This window comes from Meleagris gallopavo, chromosome 22 (genome assembly GCF_000146605.3).
Source record: "Meleagris gallopavo isolate NT-WF06-2002-E0010 breed Aviagen turkey brand Nicholas breeding stock chromosome 22, Turkey_5.1, whole genome shotgun sequence".
NCBI classification, from domain to species: Eukaryota; Metazoa; Chordata; class Aves; order Galliformes; family Phasianidae; genus Meleagris; species Meleagris gallopavo.
This window is the reverse complement of record NC_015032.2, coordinates 5585351-5596659: the sequence shown is the minus strand read 5'-3', so window position 1 is coordinate 5596659 and position 11309 is coordinate 5585351. Positions and strand designations below refer to the sequence as shown.

Here is an 11309-nt window from a genome sequence, read left to right as displayed (position 1 = left end):
CTTTTTCCAGTCCTCCTCCCATCAGGGCAGAGCACTCTGCTGCCCTCATCTCCTCCAGGCATCCTCCCTTCCCTCGCTGCCTGCCCAGCACACCTCCACGCTCCCAGCTCCAGCCGCCCTGAGCCTCCTTAACCCACGCCCCTCATTGCACCACGCAGACCCAAGGCCGTTCCCCCGAGCGCCGTGACGAATGTCCCCTCCAGGCAGGGCCCTCTCCTTCACTTCTGCTCTGCTTCATCAGCCACCGCCGTCACCTCGATGGCAGCGGTGTGCTCGGCCGTGGGACCCTCGGAGGGCACGCTGAGCACCGCACCACCACCACCCACATGTGTCACGTTCTGGATGGCAGCACCGAGCCCCGGCAGCGCCAGCAGCTGGAAAGGGCTGAGCACCTTCACAACTGTGCTGCTGTCCTGAGCTGTCGCTGCCGCCGTGCTCAGCACCGTCACGTTGGGAGCGTCCGGGTGGATTTCCACCGCACCGGGGAAGGCGTTGCCAGCAGAGGCCAGTACAGTGTAGCCACCCAGCAGCGGGGAGGCTGGAGAGCTGGCGGCAGGCGGTTGGGATGGGGTTTTACCCAACACTGAGGATGGGAGAGTCGAGACCACTTTGCCCAGAGGCAGGCTGGTGAGTTGGGACATGGGCACGGCCGGGGTGACGGCGATCTGCGCCGGCTGGGACAGCACCTGGGAGGTGATGGCAGCCGGTCCGGAGGTGGCCCGGGTGAGGCGAGGGCGTTTTAAAGGTGTGGGGACAGAGACGGGAGTCAGAGTCATCAGCACGTTGTTGAGGTGCTGTGATTTGTGCTTCAGCTCCTTGGCACGCTTGCGGTGCTCATCACATTGCTGCTCCAGAGCTGCAAGAAGAGTGAGGTCAGCGCGCATCGAGCATCCCCACGGCTCCAGCATGGGCCTCACAAGTACCAGTTTAACACCAAACCTGCTGCTTTACACAATAACAACCCAATGCTGTTGGGTAACTGCAGGAGCGTACCTGCCAGATCCCGTGTGTACTGCTCTCTGGAGCGATCCATCTGGCACTTGTGGCTGGCCAGGACTTTCTTGACCAGGTCCAGCATCCTGAAGTTCTGCACCACATTGTTGAGTAGGACAGCATCTTAAAGGAAGAGAAGAGACAGGTCTTTGAGGAACAAAAAATTCCAAGTGGTTTGGTAAAAAGCTATCTGAAAGCAAAGGTGTTCAACTTTGGCTGGTGAGACAGCCAAAGCCTGTGTGAGGGTAACACAAGGAGCTGGGCAGGAGGAGAAGTTGTGAGAAAGTGCAGGAGGTCACTCCTGGATAAGCAGCACTATCCTACTTAGCAGGGATTGATAAGAAGCCTCCTGGCACAGCAGCTGCTTGCTGCATCATTATTCCAATGGCCTAAATTTCTTCCAGCTTCAGAGACAAATGCTTGCCCAGCATCCTGAAGGCAGCAGGGAAACCCGGGGCCCAGAGAACCTGAAGGAATTGTGGCAACTTGCAGCCCCTGCTCAGAGCTGCCCTCCTGCACCGGCACCAATGAGAACAGGGCCGTCTGCACGCATTTATGATAAGCTACAAGTGCAGAAACAAGTTTCCTTTCTATTTCGTTTCTGACTGTAACAAGTCTGAGTCACAACAGCTCCCAGGGGACACCCTCAGCCCAGTGCCTGCTGTCAGCTGCTCACCTCCCAGCTGCAAGGGGGGGTCCTGTGCCCGCTGCTGCAAACCCCGCATGGTGTCCAGCAGCTCCTGGTGGAACTCCTGGATGACATCATCCAGGAGACCTGCGTCCCTCAGGCCTCGCCAGAACGCAAAGGTGTCATCTGGAGGAAGAGAAAGGGAGGCCTTCAGATCCTTCAGAGGTGGAAGTGGGGTTTTCGTGGCTCTTAGGAAAAAAGGGGCTGCATATTAACCAGCTTCCAAGCGATCGTGATGTGCTCTCTGCCTGCTGTATAAGGGTGAGGTCCCCCAGGCCTGTGGGTGCACAGCACCCAAAGGGCAGACAGAAGGACAAACCCTATCCTGCTGCAGTACACAGAGCAGCCAGGACATGGTACCAGAGGAGCCCACTCCTCCAGCTCAGGACTCAGCACACAGCTGCAAGGTTGTGACCACAGCACAGCTCTTTCAAGAACCCAACACCCTGAGCCCCACATCTGTTTTCCCAGCTCCAATTACACCAGAGGACCACAGAATTCATGACTTTCCATTAATTTCTCCCCCCCTCCCTACCCCCCCCCACTAGAGCCACACCACACTTACACATTCCAGTACTTCGAAACAATTCCATCCCAAGTCCACGTAGCAGTTAGACAGACAAGCTGGCACCAGGAGGTCTGAACAGGGTACCTCCAGCAATAGGTCCTGGTCTTCATCCTTGACCCCTGACCCCACCACCCCCACTTCTCTCATATCACCCTCAGCCTCCTCCACCCAGATGCAGCCCTACCTCCAATGCTGGTGGTCCAATCGCTGGCATCCTCACATGTTTCTATGGTAATTGTAGCTGGGGATCCGTTCACTGCAACCAATAGCAGAAAAGAAAAAGAAAAAAAAAAGAAAACCAAGTCCTGATTTTTTTCTGTATTTTTCACAGGCTGTTTCCAAGGGATGCTCTCCTTGCTACACTGCTGGAACTGCTCCTTTTTGTGGGGTGGGGCCACTTTCACAGGAGCCATGCGGCTGCGCCGTGTGGCCACAGCTGATTTTTCCACTCTGGAGTGCAATACCAAAGGGATTACTTCTGCAACCCTTACACAACACCAAGAGCACTCTCCTCCCATCCCCCTCTGCACACATCCTTATTGCTCAAAGCAGTGCTCTAAGCTTGATTTCCTGGGGTGCCTTCTGGCCAGCTCGCCATCTGCCAGACCCACACACCACAGGGGTCCCAAAGCTTTGCAAGGGATGGCTCCTTCACCACAAAACCTCCGTGGCTTTGTGCTTATTGCAGCATCCCTCAGTAGTGAGCTAATAACCAGGGCCATAATTAACCCGTGCTGGCAGCTCTCTGCCCCACAGATGTGTTCTGGAGTCCTCAGGGGTGTTTCTTCACTCTCAAAAGCAAAAGGAGTTAAGAAAAAATACTCAGAAATAGCTTTCAATATAATAGTTGCCTGTAATTATAGGACAAATTAAATTCAGGGCTAAAGCTATAGAGATGCAACGTCATTTAAATCTAGTTTTATAAACTACATGCACGAGGGCAGATACAGAACCCATTGTATTCCCCAGTTCTCTTTTATCTGCCATCAGACAAAACCAATAAATAATTCAGCCAGGGAGCCTTCAGCGAGAGCCCATTCATTATTCAAGCTGAAGTCAGCTCCCCATGGGGAGAGCACAGGAGGGCTCTGAGCCTGCACTGCTGGGGACCACATCAGCCCTGGGGGCTGTGACCAGCGTGGGACACAACAGCTGAAACAGAGCCCCCATCACACACCCACTGCTGTTTGCTCACTGATCAATTGCTTCAGCTACACAGGACAGGGTGCCAGAAGGGCATTGGTCATGCAGTGTAACAGAGCAACAGGGGGAAGGACTGCCTCTCTGCACTGAGAACATTGCCTAGCGCTGCTATGAGAAATCCTGCAACAGCACAAGGGGAAAAACGGAATAAAAGCAAACTGCAAAGCAAAGTACAGTAGAGAGGCAATCATAAGGGACATCGGGTATGCGGCACCAGTTCTGCTTTAATCCTGCAAAGCTCCTGCTACAAAAGTGCCAGGAATTGCTGCACGTACCATCTGTGGAAGCAGGAGTGAGAGGGATGTACTCCGTGGAGGTCTGGCTGCTCAGGGACACCCTGGCACCGGTCAGGTCAATCTTGGTGCTCCGGCACGTGTTGGAGCAGACCTTGGTGTGCTGGTAAAAATCCAACTCCCCCAAGTCCATGATCTTCCTGCAAGAGAGGGAGCAAACACAGGGACATGTCACATGCTCAGCCAGAGGAGCATCTCTTGCCCAGGCAGCACACGGAGCAGCCTGCAGAACATCCCCCAAACACCTCACCATCCCAGGGAGCGGCCCCCTCACCTCCCAGCACCCTGCAGAGAGCAGAAGCCGTGCTCTGCTTCTGCCTTCCTCCAGCACAGTGCCTGCTAGCAGGATGAGGAAGCATGATGAATGCCTGTGGGGTTTGCTGGGCACACCACCATGAGCTGGAGAGGCGGAGACAAAGGTCTGAGCATCCCTTGCCAAGTTCTCCCCTCCTTACAAACAGCGTTCACTAAGAGTTGCTTAAAGCAGCAACCACAGCCTGCTTGATGCTGGTCACTTATTGAAAAGACTTATTGAAATGTCCACTTCTTGACAGCAGGGAAACCTTCAGGGTAGGACATGGTGGACAATCCATTCATTCCCTAAGCAACGTGACCTGCAGCCTTCTCTGTTAGCAAACACTGGGGGGGGGGCTGGTATTCTAACTCCAAAAACAGTGTGGAGTGGAGCAGAGGTGCTGTGGCCAAATTTCATGCAGTGATGGGGACTTGATGGTACCACTGAAACTGATAAGCCACCTTGTTTTTCTAAGCCAGCAGAAGTTTTAGAGTAAACTTTACAAAACAAAGGTATGTTTGACTAAAGCTACTCAAGCTCCACTTGAAAGAAAGAAAACAGTGTAAAATGACTTAAAAGAGAAGGAATTCTGGGAAAGATGCCATCATAGACAAGCTGGGAGGACACCACTGGCTCCTGGGATCAGCCAGTGGGCTGAGCCTCTCTCCCCCCCCAAGAGGGAGGCAAATGGGGTGAGATTCACATACTTTGCTTCTGACCACACACGCTCTGCACATCCCAGAGCCCACGGCCCTGCCACGCTGTGCCAGCAGTGAGATGAGGGATGCCCAAGGATGCTCTGAATAGGTTCGGCAAAACACAGCCGTGTAGGAACAGAAAGAAGAAGGGAGAGCATGTGCCTACAGCAGGCTGATGGCTTTCAAGGGAAATTTTCCTCAAGAGCTAAAACGAGGAGGAAGGACTGAAAAAGAAAAGAAAAAAATAACCAATTCTCACGGAAGAATCTCACCCGGCCTTCCTCTTTTTTTCACAGCTGCACATACAGACTCATGTGTGAAAGAAGAAATTGGGAAAGCCAAAGCCAAGTGAACTTCTGGCATCCTCCCGCAGCCTGCGAGCTCCCCATCACACATCCCTCACACACGTTATTTCCCCAAGGACCCACCCTGCCCAGCACAAACCTGTTATGCAGAACCTACGCAGAGCAAAAGCTGCTTAGGAGTACAAGACTCATGCATCAAAGCAGAAGGATCCTGGCAGATGCAATGTCACCCTGTGAAAGGATGAGGAAAGCATGGCAATCCCCAGGGAGCGAGGTGCTGCCTACAGGCAGGGATGTGGGTGTTACTGAACATGTCTCAGGCTGGTATTCAAGAACACAGAAGAATTTAATTGCTATAGTTGAGGCCAGAGAAGTTACATGTTTACAAAAATAAGCTTTGAATAAGCCCTTGGGAAAATAAGAAAACCAACAAACTGACCTAAAGCAGCATAATGCAATGGGAGTGTTAGCTCATGAGCAGACCACGCTTTGTGGCTCAAACAGAACTGCACACAACACAGCCCAACCCCCGGGCACTAAAGTGCTCACTTAGGACCTCATGGGAAAGCAGAAGGATTCAAGTGCTAAAACTTATGGGGTTTTGCTGCCCCAAATTATTCCCTGTCCACAAGGACACGCAAAGCCTTCAGGTGTGCAACATTTGGGGCCAGCATTCAGCAGCACATCAGTGCCCTCTGCGACACAAAAACCGTGTAGAAGGTCTGTCCCACCCCAGCAAGAAGAAATCCCATCTGCTGCCATGCAGACTGACCGGAGCATGATCCCATTCATCCGGATCGCCCGTTTCCAGTCCTTCAGAGTGGACTTTCCTGCCAGGTGCACAAACTCCTTGGGGCTGATGAGGTGTCCGTCGAACTGCAGGAGAAGTGCAGCGTCAGTGTGGTGAGCAATGAGAAACACTGCCCCCTGGAGATGATGACACCAGGCAAGCCTGGGCAGCTCAGGCCAGGGCTCAACACGTTTAAATGAAGTATCAGCATTGGAGATGGCTGGCAAGCACCCCACACCTTTCAGAAAACTGTGTTTGGAGCACCTCTAGCTCAGAGCTGAAGACATGCAGCTGGCAGCTGCTTGGCAAACCTGGGGTAGAAGCAGCACAGAGCTGTTTGCTGAACGCCCAACTTGCTCGCTTGCCCTGCACAGCAAAGCACCCAGGGCTGATGCAGGTGATCCTGAGCAGCAGTGCACAGCTCACTGCCCCAGCTTCTGCAGTGCTGCATGGGGCTGCACGGCCTCCACGGGCTCCCCAGCACAGCCCTGCAGCCTTGTGCACACAGCCCTGCGTAAGCGAGGAAGGAGAAGCCTGCCTGGCCTCTGACCTCCTGCTACCAAGCACAGACACTGTTATCAGTGAAACCTCTGACCCCTCTTGGAGCACACCTGCTTGCACAGAAAACCAGTTGCAGGGAGTTGGCGTTGCGGTACCAGGAGCCTGTTCTGCCCCTTTCTTTATTGCCCTACACGCCCAGCCGGATCTGACCCCACGAACTGAGCTAAAAGCAACCTCCAGAGACAGGCAGAACTCAAAGCAGTGCTTTATGGGAAGCCTTAGCAAAGATTTTCCACCTCCAGGTCTCCTCTCCGTGCACACGTGAACTGATGTTAAGGTGAGCATGTTTACTCACAGTTAGTGCATAAAGAACTGCTGCACGGGCTTCAGTGCAAAGAGAATGCTGATTTTAGGCAGCAGCAAAAGCAATTATCTGCACTGGGAGCTGTCCTCTTTGTAAAAGACCATGTTTCCTCTGAAGGAAAAGGAACATTCTTTGCAAAGCTCTCATGTGGCAACATGTCCACATGAAGATGAAGCCAGGCTCTCCTCCCACATCCACGCAGGTTTTAACCAGAAGCCCTCCAGGACACAGCAGACACTGCTCAGCATGTTCCCTACCTGAACTTCTCAACAAATCCTCAAACTCAGACAGCAGAAGAGCCCAAACTCCTCCAACTCTGCAGTGAAGCAGTGAAATGGGGAAAGCATCTTTCCAGCCAGGTCTACTCAGATGGAGCAAGACAAGTAGCAGGCACCACACCCAAAACTTTTTCCCTCTCCTACCATGATGTGGTTCTGACTCAAAAAAAGCTCACTGAGTCACCAAACCCCAGGCATAGCACGCAGGATGATGTGGACACAGGGAACTCTGGTCCTTCCCAGCCAGGAGCAGAAGCAGAACAGCACCATGGCCCCACACCCACCTGCACACACTTCACATTGATCCCGGGGCACACGAACTTCCTCCAGATGAGGTTGGCTTTGCTGTCCCCACAGGTGATGGGGTACACGATCTCTGCCTCCAAGCTGTCGTCGTCTTCAGCCATCTTCACTTCTCACAGGGAACGGAGCAGGGGATGGAGCAGAGAGAAACGTGAGCTGCAGTTCCCAACACAGTGCTGAAGGTCAGGATCAGCACAAGTAAGTAACACGCAAGGGACATGGGTGGGAATAGGGTTTTGTGGTCACAATTCACTTGCATGTGGCACCCAAATTGCTCAGGTGAAATAGCACAGAAACATCCACATAAATCCTCCCACAGCTGAATGCGTGAAACCTGAGAAATCAGCAGCCAGGGCTGCAAATCCAATTCTTGATAACCACGTAAGGAACGGTGGTGTTATGATGACTATACATTCTCAAACTGTGGGTGAAGGCAACTTTTTAAGGCGCTCCCAGCTCCCTTACTCTCCAAATTCACTTTCGTTTGAAACCAAAGCTGCTGGAAAGCCAACATCACATCCGTCCGTGGCAAAAAGCCAAGAGCTGCCAAGATCACAGGGACACAACCCGCACCAGGAGAGGGCAGCAGCGCTCCAGCCAGCAGCAGCAGCAGCACCCAGCCCTCCCCAAACGCATCCCTGATGCAGAACAGCATCCCCCATGCTGGGCCCCCCAGACAGCACTTCTGATGGCAGAGAGGGATGCAGGAGCACCCCCAGCCCTGCCAGGCAGCAGTAGGCTCCCCCCTCCCCGGCTTTCAGCAGCCCCCAAGGAGCTGAGCCCCATCAGCTGCAGCTCAGACCTACCTAGCACTGCTTCCTTCAGGTGTGTGGATGCTGTGAAGGCGGCAGCGGCCGCAGCAGCTGCGTTTTCTGTCTCCAGAGTGTCCTCATTTATGTCACTGCTGGCAAGAGAGAGAAATGCAAAATGAAGCTGTGTGGAATTGCTGTCTCTGGTGAGATGTTCAGAGAAGACTTTGCTTCAGAAGTCATTCCTACTATATTTTTCCACAAAATCTGACTCTTCTCCCTGCAGCCGTGGTGGGTACGAAGGAAGGGGATGCAGAGATGCTGCTGATACAGCTGGGCTCTGGGTCAGACTCTCTCTTAGGAGCCTCTGTCAAATTCCCCTAAGGAATTCCCTGGAAACAACACACACACAGTGCACCAGCTACACACACAGGGGACCTCAGAGTGGCACAAAGTCAACAGATCCGGGAACAGAGAAAACAACACAAGCTACAGACTCCCCTGTTTCCCCCTCTTACAGCCCCAGATACATACAACACTAACATAACACTAATTAACTGATGAAGACAAAGAAGACCACTTTCTTCCCTACACCAGAGCCCTCAGACCTCTCCAGGAGCTTTGCTGATGGGTCCACACATCTGCATCTCTCCTGGGCACCCAGCTCTGATGGGGATCAGGCTCAGCCCAAGATCTGCTTCTCATTGCCCAAAGGCTTTAGGATACATATTGGGGTGGTTTTGGCTCTGCTTTCTCCCATCCCATTCTGGAGGACTGCAGCAGGAGGAGCTGAAGCGTCCCCATCAGTTGCCATGACAATGCTGGGATGCAGCTGTCATGTCCCTGGGAGGACACACAGAGCAAGTGGGAGAAGGGAGTGCTGGCAAAGCCCTGTGCCTGCCTCTGCCTCCTCTGGGAGCTTGGGAAAGAAAAGCCTCCACCAAAAGACTGCAGCAGAAATACAGGCAGCACATCAGAGCATGGGAACACAGACCTCTCCCAAGCACAGACGAAAGAAAAGCCTCCTGCTGATTGCTACCATTTCTGTTTTCGTCTGCTTTTTTTCAGGCAATATTAAAATGCAGGAGCTAATTAAGCTCTTAAGCCTCTGCTTATATATTTATTTTTTTTAAACTGCAAAACCACAGCCAAAAGAGCAGCAGAAAGATGCACTGAGTCCAAAGAGCCACTCCTGCTGCCCTGGGGCTTTGCAGCAGTGTAAAACAAAGAGCTCAGAGCTTCCTCCACAGACCAGCTACAACTGAGGAGCCTCCACCATGCCAGGGAAGGAGAGGATCCCAGCAGATGCACAAGCCCTGGGTCCATGCCCTTCCCACAGCAATGCTCCAGTATGGGAGTCCAGAAGCAGAGGTTTGAGATGCTTCAAAAAGCCCTGCAGGGGTCTGTCTGCTCTGATGGAGGGGCAAGGAGAGGTTTCCAAAGAAAAATAGGAGGTGAAGAAAAGAATGAAAGGGAACCAAGCCAGTCAAGGCAGTCCCTGCCATGGCTCATGTTCCAGACCTCACAGCCAGATGAAAAGCAGCCCCTGCTCAGCATCCAAACACCACAGCTCCCATTCCATGTCAGCTGTGGCTCAGTGAATTGTGCTGACCAGAACCAGCACCACAGATGGAGCTGAGCCTGCTCAGATTTTACTCTAGTTGCAGCACAGTTGCTGTTTTGTGCTCTAAAAAATGAAACATGATGCCCTTCCCCAGAGCACAGAAATAGCAGGACGTACTGGAGCAGGACAGAAATGTTTTGGAGAGCAACAAGTAGCTGCTTGCTGCCTGCTTTGTGGGAGCATGAGAACGCCTGAGGTGGGTAAAGCTACCCAAAGCCAGCACCAGATGTGAGTTGGGGGCTTCTCCTGCCAAAATGGACTTGGAGCACTGATTCATGCTGGGCACAGAGCAGAAAAGATGGAAGAGAAAAGAAGCCAACAGTCCACGTGTTCCTGAGCTGTATCCAAACAGGGCTCACTTCAACAGGTGGGACAGGAATGGGGTGCAGAGTGCTGCAGATGTCACCCAGGTTCACTCTGCTTTTGGATCAGTGCTGCCCCATCCAGCACTTCATTGATAAGCCCAACCCCAAAGCACAAGTTCTGCTGCACCGTGCCCAGCAGCTGTGCAAGAATATCCTCTGCCTGGAGCTTAGTGGATCGCTGTGAAAGAAACAGTGAAAAAGCACTGATTTAGCTACAGATGTGTCCACATCCATCCCACCAGGTCCCTTCTGCTCTTACCCATGCTGGGACAGATTGGTGGTGACCAGTACTGTCTTCACCTCCTCCACCCCACTGCCATCCACTGCCGTGTCCGGCGTCGTCACCACCACCACCTCCTCCATGTGCACACTGACGTCCGGCGTGGCCATGGGAGCAGTGCTCTGCAGGGACACAGCACGGAGAGTGACTGCTCTGCTCCCAGCAGTGCCAAAAAGGGGACACAGCAGGACAGGGGTGAGTTAGACAGGTTTAGGGGGATGTCAGGGGAAAATTCTTTACAGAGAGAGTGGTTGAGGTGCTGGAACAGCTGCCCAGAGAGGTTGTGGATGCCCCATCCCTGGAGGTGTTCAAGGTCAGGTTGGATGGGGCCCTGGGCAGCCTGGTCTAGCATTAAATGTGGAGGTTGGTGGCCCTGCATGTGGCAGGGGGGTTGGAGATTCATGATCCTTGAGGTCCCTTCCAACCCAGGCCATTCTGTGATCCTGTGATGCTTCCGAGAGACCCTGGTGAGGACACATCTCCACAGAACCAGCGGCACCTCCAGATGCTGTCACCTTCATTGTGCCCCGTGGGCAGGGACCTCATAGTGAGCAACCCCAGCCAAGTGCAGGCAGGGAAAGCTGTGTCCTTGCACGCTGCCATTGCACAGCACTCCTGGCACCCAGCTCTGAGCCACTCAATGCAATAGGAGACCTTCAGTCCCCATCCAAAGGCACCACAGCGCTCCCAGGGCTATGAGCTGCAACACGAGCAGCATAAGCACAGCTGCTCCCCCCCCTCCGTTAAGCCACTTCCCATTAACAGCTTGCTCTTACAGTGTTTTCATTGCATGGGAAAGAAACGAAGTTAATTGTTGCAGCAACAACGCACGAGGCTGACCGGGCAGCAGCAGCACGAGAAGCTGAGGCTTTGCTCCATTCCCTCCTTGCAAGGACGCAGCACAGCTCTGTAACTGCTGACCGCTGTAGGATTTCAGCTGACCTCTCCCTGCCCCCCCACGCTCCTTTTTGGGGTGAACCCCCACATCACCACGGGCACATAGCTCCCACCA

General features: G+C 53.3%; 1 protein-coding gene across 2 annotated transcripts; it reads right to left on the bottom strand.

Annotated features, from left to right (window-relative positions):
- Positions 1-10532, bottom strand: GMEB2 (glucocorticoid modulatory element binding protein 2). Of its 2 annotated transcripts, XM_003212064.4 has the most exons (9): positions 10277-10532; positions 8086-8183; positions 7261-7388; positions 5816-5919; positions 3728-3885; positions 2434-2505; positions 1670-1807; positions 994-1116; positions 1-856 (listed from the first exon to the last, which is right to left on the bottom strand). In XM_003212064.4, the coding sequence occupies exons 1-9, from the start codon at positions 10405-10407 to the stop codon at positions 219-221; spliced, it is 1590 nt and encodes a 529-aa protein (XP_003212112.1). In that variant the 5' UTR covers positions 10408-10532; the 3' UTR covers positions 1-218. The 2 variants fall into 2 exon arrangements, with proteins under 2 accessions (XP_003212112.1, XP_010720666.1); XM_010722364.2 differs by lacking the exon at positions 10277-10532 and having other exon boundaries at positions 7261-7435.
- Positions 10533-11309: the final 777 nt, after the last annotated feature.